This window comes from Panthera pardus, unplaced genomic scaffold (assembly GCF_024362965.1).
Source record: "Panthera pardus isolate Hobbes unplaced genomic scaffold, ASM2436296v1 HiC_scaffold_15, whole genome shotgun sequence".
Taxonomy (NCBI): domain Eukaryota; kingdom Metazoa; phylum Chordata; class Mammalia; order Carnivora; family Felidae; genus Panthera; species Panthera pardus.
The window spans coordinates 21,692,755-21,717,491 of NW_026526710.1; the positions used below are offsets into that span (position 1 = coordinate 21,692,755).

Sequence of the window (24,737 nt, forward strand, 5' to 3'; positions counted from 1 at the left end):
ACATGGCCCCCACCATGGGGGGTACACATGCCCCCTCAGAGGGCACCTGAGCCAGTTTCTAGGGTGCTCTCTATACAGCAACCTGGATACCCCCAAACATCTTCCTTGGAATCACTTATGAGCACAAGGATTTTCCGGGAAAACCTTAGTGAAGACTCTGCAACTCAGAAGAACTAAATCGATGTCTAAATTCAATCCAACCTCAGAGTCACCAGGCAACAGCATTTATTATATTCTGGAACTTAATGCACTGACTCAAAAACTAATTTGAAGGAACAGCCAGGGATGTTCAAGTGCTTAGCCAATTTAGGCTTTTCTAGTCTTTAGAATACTTTCAAGGTCAAGGAACAAAACATCATGTTACTGGTACACCAGACAAAGCAGAACTGAGTTTGGAATTAGAGCCAAAGGAACACACAGGTTTCTGCAGAATTACCATGGGACTTCAAAGCAGGGGCAAGGTTAGGATTATTTTAGAAATGGTGTCAGATAACTCTCTCTGAATTAAAATGACTGTCCAGTGGAAACTAATGGAATGCTGTTATGCTAACTAGAATTAAAATTAAAAAGTTAAACAATGAAATGGGTATCCAGTGTGTGCATCAAGGATTTAAATGCAAGACAATGCAATTACAAAAATTAAAGAATTAGTGAATTAAAAAACAATTTTAAGTGGCAAAGTCAAAGAATGATAGAAACTTGGAAGCAATGGACAAAAAAGCCTGATTCAACAACAACAAAAAAAATTTTTTTAATTACCCCAATACTTAAAAGCTTACAAATCACTGCAAACCCACTTGTAGGGATCTAGGCCAAGGAGACGATGATGGAGGAGCCTAGATTTGGATCCAAAGATAGTCACAGTGGTTACAATGTAGTTTTATTGGAAGCAGTGGGGAACTGGTTAAAATATTAAGTGGTAAGGGCCTAAGTTTCTGGAGCTCCATGTGCACCTCGTTTGGTGAAGTCACCTGGCAGGTTAAGGGGGGGATGGTTGGTAGGGGAGGTAGGGTGGGGCAGGAGTGCGGGCAGAACCACTCACGCCCATCCCCCTGAGACTCAGAGCACCTTTGAAACCGCCAGGTGCACTACTAGGTAGGCCTCATTTGGGCCCGGATGGAGGCGGTGCCTGAAGGGGCTGGGCCGGCAGGGTTGAAATAGAAATGAGGGTGGGGGCTGGTCGGGCCTTGCTGACTGTGGGAGCGTCCCGCAAGGAGGCCAGGCTAGACCTACTGCCCTTCGGTGGCCGTGGCGAGGTACAGGGCCAGTCCCGGGAAAGGCTGACCCTTTCAGAGAGGAGCTTTGCCCCTCTGACCCAGCGGATGTCAGCGCTCAGGCGCTGCGGGGCTGAAAGAGGAACCCTAGGCTACAGGGCATGAAAGAAGGCAACTAACACCCCACAGATCAGACTAATACTTCAGGAGGAAGGAAGGAAGGTGAGTTGTGTCAGCGGAGTCAGGGAAGGGTGACCCATTCAGGTGGCGGTGGCCCTGGGTGTGTGTGCCTGTGGGTGTGGGGTGTGGTGTGTGTGAGTGTGTGGGTGTGTGTGTGTGTGTGTGTGCGCGCGCGCCAGGGGGTAGGCGGTAGGTGTGAATTCCGTGGGCACTGGACTCCTACAAGCAAGCAGGGTAACCCACAGTGACCTGTCACTTGGTGTGGGGGAAAAAAATCCTAGTCAATAATTTTCTGCACATCTCTAAGAATATTTTACCAGGTTCCCTTTTACCACAGGATCCTTCTCTGACAAGTTGGCAGCTAGCAGTCTTTTTGGTGTGATTGGAAAACACGTGTAGTTAGCAACCTGATGCCTTCTTCAAAGTCCTGGTTTGTAGAAGGTGACCAGACAACTACCTAGAGAAGTCTAACATAACTGTGTCCCCTTCCAGGGTCTGTCCCCTTCAGGACAGTAATGTCAGGTCGGGCCAGGACCCGAGCCCGAGGCCGCGCGCGAGGTCGGGCGCCCTCTCAACCCGCCCCGCCGCCGGGAGCCGCCGCGCCTCCGCCGCCGGGAGCCGCCGCGCCTCCGCCGCCGGGAGCCGCCGCGCCTCCGCCGCCGGGAGCCGCCGCGCCTCCGCCGCCGGGAGCCGCCGCGCCTCCGCCGCCGGGAGCCGCCGCGCCTCCGCCGCCGGGAGCCGCCGCGCCTCCGCCGCCGGGAGCCGCCACAGCGGTGAGCACAATGGCCTGTTCACTCTCTTTGGTGCAAAAGATGCTTTATCTTCCTCAGCTACTGCTTCCTTCTCACGCGTTTTCTCATATGCAAATATGCCCTAGATTCCTCTCTTGACCCCAAACTCTTCCTGCACACCAACATCCAGGAAACACTTTCCTCTCCCAATTTTCCAAAAAATATCTGCCATCTGACAATGTGTCACCACCTCTGTTATTACCTTCTGGTCCAAGCCACCAGCATCCCTTGCTGCACGTGGCAAGTGGTCTCCAAACTGGTCTTCTTGCTTCCACCCTGGTCGTTCCTTCTGCCTGTTTCCCAGCACACAGAACCATATAAATCGGTCCATGCAGTTCCTCTGCCTGACATCCTGTAAAGGTTCCCATTTTCTCAGTCAGAGGCACATCTGAGATGGCTTCCCTCCTGGGGTGCACCTGTGGCTCATTCCATTAAGCCCCGACTTCAGCTCAAATCATGATCTCACGGTTTGTAGGTTTGAGCCCCAAGTGTGACCGTGCAGAGCCCGCTTTGGATCCTCTGTCTTCCTCTCTCTCTCTCTCTCTCTCTCTCTCTCTGACCCTCCCCTGCTTGTTCTCTCCCTCCCTCTCTCTCTCAAAAATAAACATTGAAAAAAATGGCCTCTCTCCCACCACCTCTCTGACCTAAGCTTCTCTACCTCGTGCTCACCTTGCAGCAGTCACATCGGCCACCTTGTTCTTTCTTGAACGTTTCTACAGTAGAAAATTTGCTCTTTCCTCTACCTATGGCTCGTATAACCTTGTAACTCACTCTCCTCTTTCCAGTTTTTGATTCATTGGCAACTTCTCACTGAGGGTCTTTGTCCCCCGTGAATTCAACCAGCCCCCTCACATCCCACCTTCTGGTAATACCCAGTTTTCTGTACTTTGCTTGGTTCTACATTTCTTCAATTCCTTAGCAATTAACACACTAACCTAGAGAAATCATGACTTTTGTTTTCTGTCACTGGCATGTGAGCCTTTACAAGGGAAGTGCCTGGCACCTGGCAGGTGCCTGGCACCTGGCAGGCAAGCCATTTAGGGATGATGAACAAACACTGTTACTATCACTCTTTATTTCTATCTCCTAAAACATACAGACCCAGCAAACTGGTCAAATTCAGCCTGGCCTCCAGCCACTGGAAAGTCCAGTGGTCAAGCCTGCACGACGAAGAAGACCAAGAAGAACACCTCAGCCTCCAAGTAAAGAGGGAAAGAGAGGGATATGGGGGCGGGGGGGGGGGGGTGTTTAATACATGAGGGTGTACCACAGCCATAAAACTCTAGGCAGAGAACCTCAGTATGTTTTGGCAGGATGCGAAGAGTGTACAGCTTGCAACTATTTTTCATTTCTGCAATGAATTACCTGTCAGTGTTTTAGTCCCCTTCTATTTTAAGGTTTAGGAAAAAGAAATGGAGACTATTATCAATCAGACTAGCCAATTGTTCAAAAGAATTGCTTTTCAGATTTAGACAGTGCATGTGTATACAATAACTCCAAGTTAATTAAGAACTCTAGAAACCTTACTGTAAACCACTGTATGGAATGCTTGGGCAGCTCATCGGGCATCTCAGCATTTACCTTCATTTTATTTTCATAGGTGAAAGGTTATCATTATGCAGGTGTGCATGCAGCCTAATACTGATTGCCAAGGATTTGGCTCATATAATTACACCTCAAATCTGATTCTCTGATTTGCTGCTATTTTAGTTTTAAATTCTTACTAATTATGGTGAGAAGAGTTAATATGAGATCTACCCTGTAACATATTTTTAAGTGTACAATACAGTACTGTGAACTAGTGGCACAATGTTACACGGCAGCTATCTAGAACTTGCATAAGGGAAATTTTCCACCTGTTGAGTAGCAACTCCTCATTCCCCTCACCGAATTGCACCATTCTACTACCTGCTTCTGTGACTTTGACTATTTTAGATGTCTTCTACCAGTGGAATTATGCAGGATCTGTCCTTCGAGGACTGGCTTATTTCACTTAGCATGATGTCCTCAAGATCATGCCTCCTATTGCAGGATTTCCTTTTTAAGGCTGAATCATATTCCACTGTGTGTATATACTGTATTAACTTTATCCATTCAGTCGTTGATGGGCATTCAGGTTGTTTCCAGGGCTTGGCTAGTTTTAACAAGGGCTGCAGCAAACATGGCTCTTTAAGATTCTAATTTCAATTCTTTGAAAGAATCCTCCAGAAGTGGGATTGCTGGATTGGTGGTTCTACCTTTAAGTGTTTGGGGAATCTCCATACTGTTTTCCATAGCAGCTATATCATTTTGTATTCTAAGAGGGTTCAGGTTTTTTGACATCTTCACTAACACTTGCTGTCTTTTTTTTTTGGGGGGGGGAGGTTCTTCGTGTGTGCATGCATACTTTGTGTGCATGCATACTTTGTGTGCATGCATGCTTTGTGTGTGTGCACGTGTGCTTTGTGTGTGTGTGTGATATAATTGCCATACTTACGGATGGAAAGTGATAGCTCATTGTGGTTTTGATTTGCATTTCTCTGATGAATGACCTTGAGCATCTTTTCATATATCTGTTTGCCATTTATATGTCCTCTTTGGAGAGATGCCGATTCAGGTCCTTTCCCCATTAAAAAAAAAAAAATTAGGTTATTAGGTATTTGGCTATTGAGTGGCAGAAGTTCCTTATTGTATTTTAAATTAACCCCTTATCAGATACATGGTTTGCAAATACTTTCTCCCATTCCATAAGTTGCCTTTCATTCTGTTGATTGATTCATTTGCTGTACAGAAAGTATTTAGTTTGAATTCCCACTTGTCTATTTTTGCTCCTGTTGCCTCTGCTTTTGGTATCCTCTGTTATAAATACGTTTATAATAAACTGAGACAAATTCCAGACCCCATAAGATGAAGTTATAAACATGAATATACAATATTAAGACACCTATTTTTATCACCTGTCACATCTCAGGGGTTATTAATATTTAATGTAAAGTATATTGTTATGTAGCAAGTACTAATGAATGATGCTTGCTGTTTTCTTTCACTGAAGTTTGAATATGATAAATTTGATTGCTGGGTGTGTCAGGAATTGAGAGTTTGATAAGTTTTTAAATGATTTTTATGTGTAAAATGAAATAAGTTTTTCTATTATGGAAATTCAGACTGTGTTTTTATAAGAGCATCATAAGCTGGGGATAATAGCTTCCAGAAGTAACATTTTGAAGAAAACCAGTTTGTGCAACCCAAAGCATGGACTGTATTACCCATTTATGGAGGTTTCTTTCATAATATGTGAAAGATTGCCTTGCACTGTGCTCCAAATATTGACCTTTAAAATAGTTAGATGAATATTACAATGTGATAAAAATAACATGAGAGCCTTTCCCAGTTGCTGTTAAAAAAAAAAATCGATCAGTTGTTTTTTTAAAAAAAAATCATGAAACTGGCTTTTGATAAACAATTTTTTTTTTTTTTAGTTTGTTTATGTAGAGAGAGGGAGAGAGCCAGAGCAGGGGAGGAGCAGAGAGAGAATCCCAAGCAGACTCCATGCTGTCAGCACAGAGCTCTGATGCAGGGCTCAAATTCAGGAACTGTGAAATAATGACCTGAGCTGAAACCAAGAGTCCTCAGCTTCATCCACTGAGGTCACTCAAACACCTCTCATGCATTTTTTTTTTTTTGAAAGGGCTGTTTATTTAGTCAGCATTTTATGATGCCCACTAGAGGGCACTCTGGTATCAGGTGATTAGCCTATAAAGAAGTTAGAGAAAGGACAAAGTTTCTGATTTGAAGAAGCTTGCACTCTGAGCAAATACCGGATGAAAGGAGGCAAACACCATAGCAGCAATGAACGTGGTGCTAGGGTAGCCGCTGACATGGAATGGGGTCTTGTTGGGAAAGGCTTCTGGGTAACATTCACCTTTTCTGGTGATCATTACTGAACTACTGTTGTTTGGATCCTTTGACAACCCTGTTTTCTACCTCCAACAACCTCAACTTAAGTTGTACTTAACATTGTCCTTTGTTTACGTTTCCATTTGTTTTTTATATAAAATTCATGGTTTTTGCATTTGTTTCTGTGCAGAAGAACTTCAGCTGGGGGCTGGATTGCAGGCATTGTCACTGAAGGGGAAAAGAGGTATTGGAGCCATTTTTCAAGACCAGGTGGTGAATACCCGACAGTACTTGGAACATGTGAAAGACTCCACAACAGGTGTGCTGGCCTTTAACAACCTAATGTTATGGAATTGTTCGTGTTGATCTTGTTCTGAGGTTCATTTGTATTTGAGAGTCTTAGAGCTTCACCCCATCACTGTGAGTGGAGGTACCTTCCCACCTTCTCATGTTGTAATAACCTCCACCTTTGCAGAAATAGAGACCTATTTTGGGACCTGGATGTATTCTCCAGTTTTCTTTTCCTTTTATAGCAACTAAAATCAAATGACCCAGTTCTTTGGTTGTGTTGAGCCTTTTTTTTTTATGCTAAACACTATTACAAACAGTGGCTCCCCACTCACCCTCCCCATTTAGAAGCTTTGTGTTACAAGAAGTTTTCTTTTGATCTCTTGTTATTGTTAATTTAATATTTTAATCTTCTATTTTAACTCTAAATGTATGTTTGTGTGAGGATTCCTTTAAAAGGCTGGTACATATTCTGGGCATCAGGTGTGTGTAAGTGTTCATTACTTGTTCATGTCTTTGTTTGACCTAACTTAAGCTCTCAAGATCGTGGTGTCTACATTGTTTTGGGAGCGATTGGTCAACTTGTTTCATTATTGACATGTGGCTTGTTTTTTTCAGGAACGCAAGGTAGAGTGGTAAAGCTATTCACCAACCATTTCCGAGTGACCTCTCGCCCTGAACTCCTCACGTATAAGTATAACATTGATTACATGCCAGAGATTGAAGATGGAAAAGTTCGTACAGATTTGCTTTGCCAGCATAAACATGTAATTGGAGAGTGTCACATATTTGATGGGAACTCTTTATTACTGCCTCATAAACTACAAAAGCAGGTGAAGTAATGTTATTGGATATTTTCTTTTTCTTTAAGTTTATTCACTTATTTTGAGAAAGAGAAAGCACATGTAGGGGAGGAGCAGAGAGCAAGGGAGAGAGAATCCCAAGCAGGCTCTGCACTGACTGTGCAGGGCCACAGGGCTTGAATCCACAAACCACGAGATCATGACCTGAGCTGAAGTCAAGAGTTGGGCACTTAACCAACTGAGCCATGCAGGCACTCCTGTTAGTGGACATTTTCTTGACCTTTGTTCTTTCTTTCTCTCACATTCTCCCTGTATTATAGCAAATATACCATTTTTATACAATGGTTCATGGAGACCTCTTGAAGATCTCTTGCCCATAGGATTTGTAACAAAACCCACATGCCATTTTTGGCTATCACTGATGTTCCCTCATGCCTCATTTTGGTGGTTAAAATAAATTTAGGAGCAAAATATATATTTTTTACCTTTTCAATGGCAAATAGGGCTCAAATGCTGATGAAGTATGGAATAAGTTTTTATTTCTTGTTCCAATACATCACACATGCATGCACATGCACACACAGAACTGGAAGGACTTAATATTCCATTTCTTTTCCTTAATTTAATATTTTTGAGAGTGAGCAATTGGGGGAGGGGCAGAGAGAAAGAATCTCAAGCAGGTTTGACACAGCACAGAGCCTGAAGTGGGGCTCAAACCCCTGAACCATGAGATCATAACATGAGCTGAAATGAAAAGTCAGAGGCTTAACTGCTTGAGCCACCCAGGTGACCCTCTTCAATAAACTTAAAAATTTTTTTTTCCAATGTTTATTTTTGAGAGAGAGAGAGAGAGAGAGAGACAGGCAGAGACAGGCAGAGTGTGAGCAGGGGAGGGGCAGAGAGAGGGAGACACAGAATCTGAAGCTGGCTCCAGGCTCTGAGCTGTCAGCACAAAGCCCAGTATAGGGCTAGAGCACACAAATTGTGAGATCATGACCTGAGCTCAAGTCAGACATTTAACCGACTGAGCCACCCAGACACCCCACTTCAATAAACTTCTATATTTACCAAGTGCATAATTTACAGGAGCTTGTTTAAGTTAAAAAAAAAATCATTGTAAATATTTAATTCTGACCCCCATTTGGGTCTCCTAAATCCTATTTTCTACCTGCATGTGCCTCTGGGGGTTAAGATTGCTCCTGCCAGACATCCAAGTGACCTGTTGATTTGTGGTCTAGTAATGAGCATACTCTCCTTGGAAGGAGCACCAGACCTTTTTGTTTTTTCTTTACCTCAGAAAACAGAACTGGTCAGCCGATGGGGCAAAAAGATTGTGAAGGTCACCATTGAATTCTGCAGTGAACTCAAACCCACCTCACTGGACTGCTTACGTTATTACAACATTCTCTTTAGAAAGTGTGTTTGTAAGATTTCGTTTCCTTGAGATTTGGTTGCATGTTAGTGTGTCAGTGGCACTGCACATAGGTGTTTGGTCCTAGAATTTGTGTTCTCGATGTCTCCTCATGTTCTGGGAGGGCAAGCGATCTTTGAGATGAATCAGCACTTGAACCTCACCTAGATTTGAGTTTTGTTTGAGTTCTGTGGCTTATTGTTGACATTGTTCTTCCTGCCTACCCCACATCACATGCCTGCTCCCTGTCTAGGGAGGGGCAGATGTCAACTGTGCACAGCGATGCCTCTTTCTCCCTGGGGTAAATGTGCATTTGTTTTCTTTTCCAAGTGTTTGTTTATTTTTGTAAGAGAGATAGAGCACAAGGGGGGAGGGGCAGAGAGAGAGAGACACAGAATCCGAAGCAGGATCCAGGCTCTGAGCTGTCAGCACAGAGCCCAGTGCGGGGCTTGAGCCCTCAGTGCAAGATCATGCCCTGAGCCAAAGTCTGGTACTTAACTGACTCAGCCAAGCAGGCACCCCTACATTTGTTTGGTGTTCTACACTTATGGTGATGCACAAATAGTGAAAATGAAAATTGGAGGCACATAGTCTGCAAAAGAGGTTTCAGTTCATTTCTGGGGATGAAGGACCTTCTGATGACCTTCCCATGACCTTTTGTTGTAGATTATGTAAAGGAGGGGAAAATGGAGGTTCAAGGGGCTTTAATATCTACCTTACAATGTCATTTACTTGTTGTATCAGGCACTTCCTGTTAATTGTTTGTAAAACAAAGTCACTTGTAGATTTCTTTCCCCCAGTGTATCTCCGTGTTTGTTAGTAAATGCTTAATAATATTCACTGTGGTTTCAATGAAATCCATTCTTCCAATTTCTAGAATTTTGAAGATGATGGATTTGAAGCAAGTTGGTCGCAACTATTACAACGAGAATGAGGCCACGGAGTTCCTCAATCATAAGTACACAGTGGAAAGTTTCACATTCTACAGACCTGACCATAGAAGCATTTGAGAAAGTTACTCTCATTTGAAGCAGTAGGATTTATAAGTGATGGTCTTTTCAGTGGTACCCACTGGCCATGAACGATTAAGTTAGATTTTAATGTAAATTTGAATCGAAGTGAAAAGATTCACTCTTACAATCCTAGAGTGATAAGCATAAACCTTGAGGTATTCGGTAGTTATATAAACCTCATAAGAAGTCTAAATCTTCTAAAATTTGGATAATAAATTTCTCTTAAATACTTTCTTTTTTTTTTATTTTTATTTTTTTATTTTTTAATATATGAAATTTACTGTCAAATTGGTTTCCATACAACACCCAGTGCTCATCCCAAAAGGTGCCCTCCTCAATACCCATCACCCACCCTGCCCTCCCTCCCACCCCCCATCAACCCTCAGTTTGTTCTCAGTTTTTAACAGTCTCTTATGCTTTGGCTCTCTCCCACTCATAGTAATTATAGCTACATGTATGTATGTATATATATTGTGTATATGTTTATAATTTATACACCTATAATCCTATATATTCTCACATACGTATGTACGTGTGTGGATATAGGTATGTGAGCCTGTGGGTGATAACAATATGGTTTAACAAAGAGGGTGTAAGAGTTATAACTAGCACATCAGGTAAATCTCTATTGGAAAGGTCCTTTAAAAGATCAGTTCTTACTAAAAATAAGAAATTGAAACTGCACCAGTTTTAGACCCCAAGTTCCAACCCTGGGACACTTGCTTCTTTGTTCAGAGCTTGGACTTTGACCCTTACATCTAATGTATTCTGTTTGCAGGCTGGTAATCTGGCCTGGATATAGTACTTCTATTCTTGAGTATGAAACCAGCATTACCCTCTGTGCTGATGTGAACCATAAACTGCTCCGAATGCAAACTGCTTATGATCTAATAATGCATGTTGATAACAAATCCCAAAGGAAAGATGCTAAGGAAATTTCTAAAGAATTAGTTGGATCAATTGTTTTTACAAAGTAAGTGATTTTTTTTAATTAATTTTTTAATGTTTGTTTGTTTGTTTGTTTGGAGAGAAAAACAGAGTGGGGGAGGGGCAGAAAGAGAGAGAGAGAGACAGACAGAATCCGAAGCAGATTCCAGGCTCTGCACTGTCAGCACAGAGCCTGATGTGGGGCTTGAACCCACGAACCATGAGATCATGACCTGAGCTGAAGTCGGACACTTAACCAACTGTGACACCCACGTGTCCTGTAAGTCTGCTTTTTAAAAACCTATCCAATCACTGAGAACTTTTCCCCCCATAAGAGATGGTCCTATAGTTTTCAAATCACTAAACATTAAAGATCAGAAGCAGAAATAGCATGGAAATGGTGAGAATCCATCCATGCTTTTCTCATCTGGCTATACAGCATGAGAAAAAGATAAGTTTCAGTTGTAGATTTTGCTGTTCTTGTGATTCCTGATGTTGATCCAGTCACCTGCTCTGAACCCTCTCTCACATGTAACAGAATATGCTCCTTCCAAATTTCTTTTCTCTTGCTTTGTGCCTAACTATTTTTAAAAATCAGGGCTTAATTATAATCCATTAGCAAATTTCCGCTTGACAGAAGTGTTTTAATCTTCCTCTAGACCAGACATTTTAAGCTGAAGAGCGTGGATGTAAAACTGCTTGGCCAGCATCATCTTAGGAGTCCTCAACTTTATTCTTGCTTCCCAATTTCAAAATTTACTACAAAGCTCTAGGAATCAGGACAGTGGGATACTGGTATGAAGATAGACCTAAAAATCAATGGAATAGAACTGAGAATCCTGGAGTTAACCCTCACATTTACAGTCCATGATTTTTTTTCAACAAATGTCAAGACTGCTTTCTTGGGGAAGGAATACTCTTTTCCTCAAATATTGCTGGGACCACTGGATATCCACCTGGCCCTTCTTCACAGAAGATACAAAATTAACTCCAATTTATCCCCAAAATTAACTCAAAATAGACCTAAATGTAAGAGTTAAAACTATAAAATTCCTAGAAGAAAATCTAGGAGTAAATTTTCTTGACTTTGAGTTAGGCAAAACCTTATAAAATAAAATGCCAACAGAGAAGGGATGACAGAAGGAAAATATAAATTGGACTTCACCAAATTAAAAACTTTCTTTCTTTAAAGTAAAAAAAAAAGAAAAAGAAAAAGAAAAAAAAAAGGAGAGAATGAGAGAACATTTGAAATCACATATCTCCTAAATAACTTGCATCTCCATATGTAAGAAATGTTTACAAGTCAATAATTAAAAGAGAACCTAACTTTTATTTATTTTTTCAACCCAACTTTCAAAAAATGGGCAAAGGATCTGAATAGACAAGCCTCCAAAGAAAATACACAAATGGCCAATAATCACATGAAAAGAAACTCAATATTATTGGCCATCAGGGAAATGCAAAGTCAAACCACAAGCAAATACCTGTTCATACTATGATGGCTTAATTTGAAAAGGCAGAGATTAAGTGTTGGCAACGATGTGAAAAAGTTGGAACCAACAGTCACATACTGCTGGTAGAAGTAAAAATGGTGTGGTCTCTTTGGAAAACAGGATGGTCCTTTCTCAATATGCTAAATATAATGTCACCATATGAGCCAGAAATCTATTCCTAGTTTTATACCCAAGAGAAATGAAAACCTATGTCTACCAGAATTGATACATGAATGTCCATAACCTCATTATTCATAATAGCTCAAAGGTGTTAACAACTCAAATGTTCACCAACTGCTAAATGGAAAAATAAAAATGTATATCCATAAAATAGTGTGTCATTTGGCAACAAAAATGAATGAAATACCAATACATGCTACGGCATAGATAAACCTTGAAAAATAGTACACTAAGTGGAAGAAGGCTGTCAGGAAAGGTCACATACTGTATCATTCAATTCATGTGAAATAAGGTGGGTAGGCAAATGTATAGGATTTACAACTCTGTGAATATACTAAAACCATTGGATTGTACCCTTACATAGGTGAATTATATGTCATATGAATTTACTAAAGTGGATATATCCTGAAATTTCTTGTAGGATTTAAAGCTTCTCACTTCTTACATGATCCCATGCCATAAATATGTTAGGAATAATACTATATGTTGTGACCATTCCACAGGTATAACAATAGAACTTATCGAGTGGATGCTATTAATTGGGAGGAGACTCCCAGAAGTACGTTTAAGAAATCAGGTGGTGAGGAAATCACCTTTGTAGACTACTACAAGGAGGTAGGAAATCTCCTGTCTTTCAATGTATTTAAATCTCATTTTTTTCTTATTATGTAGTCAAATATGTCTCATAAAAATACATGTGCAATATAGAGTCTTATATGTTAGATTATAATAATATAACATACTATTTTAACCTATAACATATATAATAATCTATTATAAAATTTCTCCTTAGAGGTATTGTAACTTGACAGATCTATTATCCATGCATTCGAGTGCCTCATATACAGGGTAATGTCACATGATTAGAATGGCTCCAATATGGCCTCTACCGTGGGCCTAAGAAGAGGCTATGGTAGTTTGAAACATGTTGATGGATCATTGGGTAGAAAATAGAATATGGCAAGACTTCATATATGAACACTTTCCTTATATAGAAGTTTGAGCCCTATAGAATTTGGTTTGAAAAGAAGAAACAAATGACTAATTACCATCTGGAAGGATGCCAGCTGTGTGCTGAATCTCAGAACTCATGGATTCCTCAATCTTTGTTCACAAAGACATAAGTAAACTTAGTTTGGTGCACAAAGATACAGTAGTTGACGAGATTAGTCTTCTAGCTTTGGCAGATGAGAAAAAGGAATTACAGATATCTGTAGCAAATGGAAAGAACTTATAAATATTTTTTTAAAAACAGCTTGTATTTTTATACTGGAATCCAAACCATGGCTACTTGGAACCACCAAGGCTACACAGCCCTCTGGCATCCCTTCAAGGGGATGGTGCTATTACATTATCCTCACTTGTGCTTCATACTTAGTTCTTGTTCATTCAATCCAAAAAAGCACTTAATGAGTGCCCATTACACATCTTGGGTATACATTGGTAAGACCACTGAGTTGTCTGTTCTTAAGGAACTTGCATCCTTATGGCAGGAAGAGAGACAGCAGACAAGACTATTCTAAGGATTATGAGGGATATATCCAGATAATTAAAATTGAGAGGTATTATGGACAGTGTCTGGTGGTTCAGAGTGGGAGGTCATGGAAAGCTCTGAGAAGCTGGTATGTGAATGTCTGAAAGGAGCAAGCTGTGTGCAAATGAGGGAGAAGAGAAAAGGCCCCACTTTCCAGATGGGCAAGATGTATCCAGATCCCAAACAAGGCTAGATTATTCTGTGAAGAAGTGCACATGGTTGCGGGGAGGACATCCTTGGGTTGTAGGATATGAAATCAGAGGATGAAGTGGGGGCCACGTTGTATAAAGTTCTGTCCACGGAGACAAATCAGATATTGTGAGGTGTTATACAGATGGATGAAGTGATATATTTTATTTTACAGATATGTGTCTAATTACAAGGAATGGGCTGTATGTGGGTAAAAAGGGAGGCAGAGTCATCAGTGAGGAGGTGGCTAAGTCACTTTAGGTCAATGATAATGGTGACCGGAATTAGGGTGGGAGAGGTAGGAAGTGAGTGGATGCCAGAGTTATTTACTACAACGGGGGAGTCGGTGTGAGGAGATTAGGGATTTTTGGGTTGACTTAGGCTCTGATGGAGGTGGTAGATGGAGATACCAGGCTGATATTTGCTTGTTCATTCTCCAAATTTGACCTTAAATGTCATTGATTGAGAAGAGCCATGCTGGGTATCCAGAGTACATCCACCCCACCCCCACACCAACCTGAAACCTCAGGCCTCTGTGGGGTCCCCCTGTTCTGTTGTGCTCTTGCATTTCATAGCATCTATCCCAATTTGGAATTCTGTATTTGAGTGGTTATTTTACGAATCTCTCCCCTCTCTGTAGACAGAGTTCTACCAGGGCAGGACAATGTTGGTTTTGCTCCTTGTAAATACCTCTTCTGTCTTACACCATGACTAGCACATAGAAGTTCAAATATATATAGGTTGTAGTAAATTCACACATGCTGGCATCACAGAGCAGTGGGTTTGGGAATAATTAGAGGATTTGTCACATGAAGACAAACTATCTTCTTGGCACGAGTTGATAGGCAGGAGCCTTGGATGTAAAAGAAACATAAGATTGTGGTTTCAGCAGGTTTAATTGAGGAAAAAAACCAGACAGGCTGAAATATTCGAAACGACTTGAGTCGTCTTGGGATGCCCTGGTGGGAACTCAGTCTAATGACAGATGGCAATTTAGTTGTCCTGTTGTCATGAGATCTAGAAAAATCCTGGAATCCATCGATGAGCCCTTAGAAGGAAAGTACAATCCTGGCCTTCAAAAAAGATTTCATAATGCTGCAAAGAAGGACCACAGAACTCCTGTTTAGGTGCAGAAGTTGATGTTGGAGGAGGAGATCCTTCTAGGATGTTGCATGGCAGCTATGGGAAATAAGAGGTGTGTTTCCCAAAGTTTTTGACAGGAAGAATAGCTCGTCCAAAGGCTTTGATAGATGAGGCCCTAAAACGATGCCATGATTCTACACACATGTAGATACCTGCACAAGCTTGGGCCTTAAGACTCTAGAACCAGGAAAGTGGGGGTGAATCCCAGCTGTCTTTCAAATAACTAAAGACCACTGTAAGGGTGGAAAAAAAACCATATATAGTCTGCAATGAGATCATAAGAATTAAAAGCAATAGTTCAGCTTAAGAGAAAAAGAGCCATGAACACTGGATGTGAAGTTTTGTCTCAGGTAGGAACTCCTTTGGAGTTCTCAGGATGTTTAGCAGGCAGATAACACCAGAATTCATGTGGCTAACTTCTTACTGATGAGGACCTTGCTGATCGGCATGGAAGGATCTATGAAGAACCATTGCTGTGTGTTAGAGAGTAAAGGCAGTTTGTGGCATGGAAATTGCAACCCAGGGGTAGGATGTCTTGGCAAATATCTCTTCCTCCTGGAAGCAGGGACTGAGAGTTTAGGGGAAATGATGCAGGAGGCATGTTGGGAATAGATGTGAAATTGCAACTCTAAAAAGTTGACTGGGTTTGTTGTCCACCCCTTCATTTGGGAATCCTCTTGAAAGTTCTCAAGTATGTTTGAGGAATCTTTAAGACAGTGCTGTAGTGAGAAATACAGATCCTAAGAGACTGTCATATGTTTACATATATGTAGTGAAAGGATGGTACAATGACCCCCAATATAATGTCTGTAAGAATCCCTCTCTCCTTGGCTACGTGTGTTGATAGAGGGGAAAAAAAGAGGCCATCTGTGGGACGTCTAACTAAGAGAATATTAAGGGTATCTTTAATGCGTTCTTAAACTTGAGGAAACCGTATCACCAGCACACCCCCAGGCCTCTGTTGGTGACCCAAAAATGCACTTCTATACATATTTATGTGACTTTGCTGAGGCTTCACTTATAGTTACACCAGTGTTCTTTCTTGTTTCTGTTGAGCAGCAACATGGTCTAGTGGTTACTGACCTAACTCAACCACTTTTGGTCAGCAAAGGCAAATGGAAAAAGAGCCAACAGGACACGCCCCATGAGCCTATAATGCTGGTTCCTGAGCTATGCTACCTGACAGGTACTACAGATTTATGCAGTCTTCAGAGAAGTCCACCCCTTTTAAGCCCCAGGTGTTAGGATGTAGAAGTACTGGCTTTTCATAATACTCCATATGGCCCAGAGCTGCATTCTCTCTGCTGGTTCTTCCTCTTGCAGATACAGTGGTCAAGGCTTCTCTCGTGTAAATCTATTCTTGCTTCTTTAGCTATATCTTTTCTAAACTTTTTTTTTTTTGTAAAGGTCTAACAGATGAAATGCGTAAAGACTACAGAGTGATGAGAGACTTGGCTATGCATACAAGGTTGGATCCAGAAAAAAGGCAGCATGAATTACGAAGATTCATGAATATTGTACAAAAGTAAGTGTTATTTTTCTGTGTGTGTGTGTGTGTGTGTGTGTGTGTGTGTGTGTGTGTCCTGAAGCGGAGACTGCGTAGAACCCCTGGCATCTCAGATTCTCCAACTAAAATGGTGACAGTTGGGACAAAGACGATATCTTGGGGGAAACAACTCTATTTTTTTCTGTCAATGCAAAGTTAGGGGAAGTCTGGAGGGGGAGAATGATATAGAAAGATCCTAAGACCCTGCACAAATGTGAGAGCAAAGACATCATGATTTCGGGGTACCAGGGACCTTCTTTGTACCATGTCAGCACAGAGGACAATAGAAGATATCTTTAGATTAGAGGAGAATTTTATAAGTGGATCATTGCCTTTGCTTATTTCGTTTGGATTGATTTTTGGAAATTTTAACTTTCAGAAATAAGAGTGCACAAAGGGAACTCCAACTTTGGGATTTGAAATTTGACCCCAACTTCGTGTCCTTCTCAGGAAGAATTATGAAAGAAGTAAGAATTCTTCAAGGAAGCAGAGCGGTAAGACCATTTCAAAGTGGCCATGTTTCACTTACTCATTTAGTTATTTGAGGTCAGGTGAATAATAATGCAGAGGAACTCACTCAGGTCAATACCTGGGACTACTCTCTCTTCTTGGGTTACCTGTCCTTTCTCTATGAGACAGTAAGCAGATGTTCAATGAGAATGCATGTAACGTGGTTGGCATGTAGTAAACTGTGTTTTATCTTTATTAGTACTGTGGACATTGCTCATGGCAAAATTATCTTCCAAATGCATCCTTACGAGTCAACTACCTAGAACCAAAACAGCCCAGAATGACCCATGATGGAATTCCAGTATTACTAACCTCTATCTTAAGGAAAAAGATATCATTCAGTTATGACTGAAGTTTAAAACTGTAGTGTTTCAATACGAAGTAGCACAGATTTACAATGGAAAGGCTCTTCGATGATGTATAAAACTTCATTAAAAAAATATATATGTATATATGTCTGTCTGTCTGTCTGTCTGTCTTGGAATTCTCTTCCAGTTCAACTCCCATCCACAATTTGCAGATTGGTCAAAAGAAACTAGAAGTGGACCTTTACTCAATGTGAAGTCACTAGATCATTGGCTAGTGCTATATCCTAGGAGAAATTATGGAGCAGCCTTGTCCTTGCTACAGAGCCTACGGAAAGTTACACCCACCATGGGCATAGCTATGAGAGACGCAAAAATGTAAGTATGGCAGAAATTATATCCAATTTAAAAATTAGTTGTCAGCAAGGGGTGCCTGGGTGGCTCAGTCAGTTAAGTGTCTGACTTCGGCTCAGGTCATGATCTTACAGCTTGTGAGTTTGAGCCCCACGTCAGGCTCTGTGCTGACAGCTTGGAGCCTGGAGCCTGCTTCGGATTCGGTGTCTCCCTCTCTCTGCCCCTCCCCCGCTCACACTCTGTGTCTCTCTCTCTCTCTCTCTCTCTCTCTCTCTCTCTCTCTCTCAAAAAATAAACATTAAAAAAAATTTAAAAGCAGTTATCAATCTAAAATTGAAATCAGAAGATACTAAGTTATAGGAATCAGTCACTTCATCAAAATGAAAGTTTGTAAACAAAAAAGTCTATCCTAGTCAACAGGTATTAAAATAGGCTTTTGTGATATATGGTTTGTGGCTATTGGGATACATGTTGAGGAAGCTAAAAATTGACCTTATTTTTAAGAACAAACTTTCAACTGAAGTACTTAACATAGTATCTTGTTTTATCTTACATCATGCTTCATTGGTTGCATAAAATGTTACATGTTCACTATTTGTCACCTTTTGAATAGAGTATATATACTTATTTTCTAGGCTTGAAGTAAATGATACAGTCCAATCCTATACAACCATCTTAGAAAACCATGTGTCATCCAAAACACAGATGGTAAGTGTCTATTATATATGTATATATATATATTTATATATATACATATGCACACTACTTAGTGACTATCCTAAAACTGCATTTGTATGTATTTTTAAATTTGAAATGTTGCCAGTGGTTTCCAAAACTAGCAAACAAATATAAATTTACCCCTCTCATGTAGCTGAATACAGCCTTTTGGTTTTAGCCACTAGGTAATGTTGGGTTTTAGCCACTAGGTAATGTTACCATGTTATGCTAATTCTTTCAGGCTTGAGAACTTGGAATTATTATTTTTTAAAATCTCACAGAGGCGCCTGGATGGTTCAGTCAGTTAAGTGTCTGACTCTTGGTTTTGGCTTAGATTGTGATCCCACAGTTCATGGGATTGAACCCCATGTTGGGCTCTACACTGACAGCTCTGAGCCTGCTTGGGATTCTCTCTCTTCCTCTCTCTCTCTGCCCCTCCCCCACTTGTGTGCACACGCTCGCTCTCTTTCTCCCTCTCTCTCTCTCTCTCTCTGTCTCAATCATTAAAAAACGAATAAACATCTCGCAAACTGAAAACCACCATATAAATGTAAAGTAAGGTGAATTATGGTAATCACATTCATCCTGTCTCCACCCCCAGCTGTACCCTTTGAAGTCCATGATCTCATTCTAGTCCAGCATGTGTTCTCTAGCTTGGTATTTTTCTGAGGACTTTTCCTTACCTTTTCTCCATCCAGTGCCTTAGACTAAGTTGTCATTATGTTGTATCTGAATTACGAAGGCAACTTTTTTCTTCTTCGTTCCTGGGGTTCTTTCTCCTAATCCATCTTGCATTCCTCCTTCCTTCTCCAGGATGATCTTTAAAGGGATCTTTGTTTCTTGATCATGAAACCAGGATGTTTCTCCTATTGTCCTTTACAGAAAGGGTAGACTTTTCTCTTTTTAGTTTCTACTAAGGAGGCTTTTAGGCTACTCTGAAGCCTACCTTGTATGAGCCATACGCATTCTTAAATGAAAGGTCTTATTTTTGAAATCCTATTGTACTTAAATTTTGTGTATTGCCTCCTGTTCCTTGTTGAGTGCTGTGTTTTGTTCTGTTCTTCGGTGTTGCAGCCTTAGATCCTCAGCTGGAAGACTTCACTGGAAATCAGCAAAGCATAGTGTTTCCATTTGTTAGAATCAGAGTTGAAGAACCTTGGTAGTTGTTTAAATCCTCTAAACAGGAATTTCTTTGCTCATTTAGCATCTGCCTGAAAAGCTCAAGACTGCCTTTTTAATTGTGGGAATGTCTTAAAAGATGTCTTTATCCCTTGAATGGGATCTTGTCCCACTTTGAGTCATTTGTCCTAACTTTGCTTTTTTGGAACAGTATCTTCTACTCAAGGTAGCTCCTTCAATATTGTAAGGTATTCTGTCAGATGGAGTTGGGGGGAGCATGTCTACAGTCCTTCTTATGCATGCCACACAACTGGGGATGACCACATAACACAAGGATTGACAATTATGTGTAAAATGGTCTTTGAGTGCAAATGGAAATCTCCATAGATCGAGTAGAGAGGGAATTCATGTATGTGAACAGGGGTGAAGCCATGCGGCTAACAAATCTCAAAGCTGTGTGGCAGTAAGGTGGGGGGCCAGAGGACATCAAGCTACAGATTTATATTACATCTAAAATAAAATTTTAACGTCACAGATATGCAATATGGACTGGTGGTAACACTACCAACAATTCGCAGATAGTTTGGGAATATATTCTCCTTATGGTGTATACAGATAACCCCCTATAGCTCACTGGTTTAAACAAGGCATGATGAGGAAGCACAAGTGTTTGAATAATTAAATTCCTATAAATGTGTGAGTTGGAAGAGTACAGCAGTAACAGGAAATAAAAGTGTGTTCAAGCTATGGGGATTTCTTTGGTTTGATTTCCTTCCTGTGAAAAACAAATCTAGGATTTTGTTAAAAACTTAAGGCTAAAAGAATAAAAATACATTCACTTGCCTGTAATAACCAGTTCCTGGAAATTAAACATTTGCAGTAAAAAGTGCCAACTGGGAACACTGTCCCCATTATTTTAAACAGAGAACCTTACTGTGTTCCTTTTCCAAATAACCATTACACATCAATCTGAAACTTCCAGTTTCTGTTCTCATGAATATTTAGAACCTTAAGTTCTTTTAACTTTATATTTTAATGCAATTTCAGACTTACAGGAAGAGTTGCAAAGACAGTACTAAGCTCTCTACAGCCATCATCTGGATTCCACAAATAATACATTCTAACACATCCATATAATTGCTCTCTCTCCCTCTCCTTTCCATCTACCTACCCCCTTTTCTGCAAATCATTCTCTCCCTCTCCTTATGTACAGAACATACACACATATGTCCATTTATGCATGTGTGTCATTATTAACAGTATGTGTGTTTTCCTGAGCCATTCATCCATCTACCCTAATTCCGATTCTACCAACCATCTCCTTTATAGGAAACCAAATTATTGGGTCCTTCTAGGATCACCTGAGGCATTTAAGAATTTATTTTGTTTTAAATTAATGTATTTATTTTCCAGAAAGAACACAACCGGGGGAGGGACAGAGAGAAAGAGAGAGAATCTCAAGCAGGCTCCTTGCTGCTAGTGCTGAGCCTGACATGAGGTTTGATCCCATGAACCGTGAGATCATGACCTGAGCCCAAATCAAGAGTCAGACATTTAACCAACTGAGCCACCCAAAGTGCCCCGAGTCACCTGACGCATCTGATGGCCATGTCTTTTTAGTCTACTTTTAATCTGGAAAATTTCTTTGGTCTGCCTTTGAGATCTATGGCCTTGACATTCTGAAAGTACGCTGGTCAGTTATTTTGTAGAACAGTCCTCAGTATGACTTTGCCCGTTTCTTTGCAGCTGGAGTCAGGTCACGTGCTCTTGCAGGATTACCACAGAAGCGACGCCATCTTGTTTTCAACTCATCATGTTTGGGAGCATGTGGTGTTGACTTGTAATTTTAATTTGGATCATTTGATTCAAGATGAGGTCTGGTAGTTTTCCCCATTTTTAAAGTGACAATTTCCACCCCCTTTGTAATTGATCTGTTAATTGGGGGGAGACGTTTTGAGACTATGCACATTTCCTGTTTCTCGGTGAAGTTTCACTCCCCAGTTTTAGCATCCATTGATGATTTGTGCCTGAAATAGTGCTTATTATGGTGCTCCCCAGTCAGTGCTTTTTATGCTTTTGGCATCTCTTCTGTGTTTGTTAGTTGTTTTTCTATTAGGAAGACCTTTCCATTCTTCTTGACTCGTGCTAGTATGTATTTATTTAGTTATGTAAACATGGACTCATGGATTCTTATTTAATGGATTATGATCTTTTACCCTCCTGTGAAGTAGACTGTTTCCTTTATGCTTACTGTTCTCCTAATGCATCTACTACCCACCCCCGACTGCTGTCACCAGAGCTTTGTGTTGTGTGTGTTTGAATTTTGCCCCTAAAGAGTCCACCATTTAGTCCTTTTTTTAATGTTTATTTTTGGGAGAGAGAGAGAGAGAGAGAGAGAGACAGAGTGAGAGGGAGACACAGAATCTGAAGCAGGCTCCGGCCTCTGAACTGACAGCATAGAGCCCGAAGCGGGGCTTGAACTCATGAACCGCGAGACCATGATCTGAGTTGAGGTCAGACGCTTAGCCGACTGAGCCACCCAGGTGTCCCTACATAGTCTTTTTGGTCTGTTTTTCTTTTTGTTCAACCTTGAGCTTTGCCTTTAGTGGGATATAGCTGTGGTTTATTTGCTCTCTTGCCCTAGTAGTATCCCATTTTTTTTCCACTTAACCCATTCTATTCTTGATGGACATGTGGGATGTCTCTAGTTTTGCTATGATCTAGAGTACTGTTTTGCATACTTTAGTACATGTCTTTTGTGCACATGCATTTCTGTTGGCAATTTACCTTGGAGTAGAATGTTCCCTTGTCATTAGATGCTACTTATCACTTTTCCAAAATGGTCGGTGCGCACATTGGTACAACTATCAGCTTGAACATTCCCGTGGCTTCATGCCTTAATATGTAGTGTTCTAAAGCTCATCTGTTTAGTTTTGAGTGGTAGAGACTCAAAATCTATCTCTAGTACTCTTTCCTCGACAGGGCATTGCCTTCAATTTCTGTCCTCCTCTCTCTCTCAGGCTGTCTGTTCATAGTCTCCAACCTTTCAGAGGGTGGGCAGACACTTTGGGAGAAAGCATCCCCACTTGATGGGATCATCTCTCTACTTCTCTCCTATCTTAACTCTGTAAATCTTTTTTTTAATTTTTTATTTATTTTTTTAAATTTGCATCCAAGTTAGTTAGCATATAGTGCCACAATGATTTCAGGAGTAGATTCCTTAATGCCCCTTACCCATTTAGCCCATCCCCCCCCCACAACCCCTCCAGCAACCCTGTTTGTTCTCCATATTTAAGAGTCTCTTATGTTTTTGTCCCCCTCCCTGTTTTTATATTATTTTTGTTTCCCTTCCCTTATGTTCATCTGTTTTGTATCTTAATGTTCTCATATGAGTGAAGTCATATGATGTTTGTCTTTCTCTGACTTCACTTAGCATAATACCCTCTAGTTCCATCCACATAGTTGAGAATGGCAGGATTTCATTCCTTTTTATTGCCGTTAACTTTAGAGCTCAGCCAGTTTAACAAGGCCATAAACAGGCATGCCCCTATATTTTCATAAGCTTGAACAAGTTCTCCTCAGGAGGAGACAGGTCCATGCTACTCCAGAAGCTGGTTGTAGGAGACAATGTTAGCTGACCACTCTCAGAAAACTCAGAAATCATCACATAAAAATTAGAATGTAGAAGATTTTAAACTCATATTTAAAAGCCTGACTTACCAGATAATATATAAATATATACATATAAAGAAGGAAAGGTGTGTGTGTGTGTGTGTGTGTGTGTGTGTGTGTAATCTGTACCCAAAAGATTAGGTGCTTTTCAAAACATATCTGTAAGTTAGTTCAGCTTTATACTTAAGTGATCCCAATGGACATGGAGAAATCCTAAACCAATAATGAAGGACTGACATTACTATCGAACACACACAGTGACTACAGTCCACTGCAAGTAGAAATCATTAGTCCACGTACATTTAAAAACCGAAGAATTACTTGTAAGTAGCAATTATATTAGAATAATATCAACGGAAGGGCACCTGGGTGGCTCAGTTGGTTAAACATCCAATTGATTTTGGCTCAGGTCATGATCTCAAGGTTTGTGAGTCTGAGCTCTGCATCAGGCTCCATGCTGACAATGCAGACAGAGCCTGCTTGGGATTCTCTCTCTCTCTTCCCCTCCCACACACTCTCCTCAAAATAAACGTTTTTTTTTTTTTCTTAAAAAAAGAAGAATATTAATGGAAGTTAAAAAAAAAAAACAAAACTTAGACCATATAAGTAGTATGTATCAAGACCTGTATAAAACAGCAAACTAATAACAATGGGGGACTCCTGGCCCTCGGTGAATGCATTGGGAATGAAGTCTAAATTTTAATGCGCTAAGAACAGAATGAACCAAAATAAAGTAGGAGGAAATAACAAAAAGCAGAAACTAAACAGAACAACAAATCTGAAGCCAAGAATATTAAAACTTGAGGTTATCAAGTGTGAAGAAAAGAGGCCAAAAGAGGCTTGACAACATTAAGAACAAGGAGAGTTCATGATTAAGATTCCTTGGAGGCTAAAAAAAATATTAGGAGAACACCATGGTCCAGGGGGGTGCTAGTAGATCTGAAAACTTGAAATTCAGTTTTTAGAAAGAGAAGTAATTAGCTGGTTAGAATTGTGAATTATAGGAAAAATGATTGCAACTGAAAAAAAATGCAGATAATGCATTTGATAGAATTCCACATTTCTTATGTGAGAAGAAAAACTCATTTAATCTAGAATAAGAATTTCCTGGGGTGCCTTCGTGGCTCAGTCAGTTGAGCATCCAACTTTGACTCAGGTCATGATCTCACGGTTCAGGAGTTCGAGCCCCATGTCGGGTTCTGTGCTGACAGCTCAGAGCATGGAGACAGCTTTGGATTCTGGGTCTCCCTCTCTCTGCCCCTCCCCTGTTCTCTGTCTCTGTCAAAATAAACATTAAAACAATAATTTCCCTAATCTGATTAAGGATATTTGCCAAAAAAAATCTTGCTGAAGGCATCATCATGGTAAAAATAATATATTGGGGATTTTCTCATTATAGTCAGAAAGCAGCAAGCAGTAATGGCTCTTCCTCATGGCTCTGTGTCCTGCTGGAGGTTTGAGCACATGTAGGA

General features: G+C 40.7%; 1 protein-coding gene across 1 annotated transcript in view; it reads left to right on the plus strand.

Annotated features, from left to right (window-relative positions):
- The first annotated feature begins 1,163 nt into the window (after nucleotides 1-1,163).
- The window catches only part of LOC109258609 (piwi-like protein 1), a 29,555-nt gene continuing 5,981 nt past the window's right edge, over nucleotides 1,164-24,737 (plus strand). The window contains exons 1-14 of the mRNA XM_053902897.1: nucleotides 1,164-1,324; nucleotides 1,903-2,167; nucleotides 3,285-3,387; nucleotides 6,252-6,380; nucleotides 6,968-7,182; nucleotides 8,450-8,568; nucleotides 9,441-9,521; nucleotides 10,355-10,549; nucleotides 12,680-12,791; nucleotides 16,102-16,228; nucleotides 16,450-16,567; nucleotides 16,968-17,082; nucleotides 17,594-17,781; nucleotides 18,393-18,465. Coding sequence (XP_053758872.1) covers nucleotides 1,164-1,324; nucleotides 1,903-2,167; nucleotides 3,285-3,387; nucleotides 6,252-6,380; nucleotides 6,968-7,182; nucleotides 8,450-8,568; nucleotides 9,441-9,521; nucleotides 10,355-10,549; nucleotides 12,680-12,791; nucleotides 16,102-16,228; nucleotides 16,450-16,567; nucleotides 16,968-17,082; nucleotides 17,594-17,781; nucleotides 18,393-18,465 — 2,001 coding nt within the window. The remainder of the gene's footprint in view (nucleotides 1,325-1,902; nucleotides 2,168-3,284; nucleotides 3,388-6,251; nucleotides 6,381-6,967; nucleotides 7,183-8,449; nucleotides 8,569-9,440; nucleotides 9,522-10,354; nucleotides 10,550-12,679; nucleotides 12,792-16,101; nucleotides 16,229-16,449; nucleotides 16,568-16,967; nucleotides 17,083-17,593; nucleotides 17,782-18,392; nucleotides 18,466-24,737) is intronic.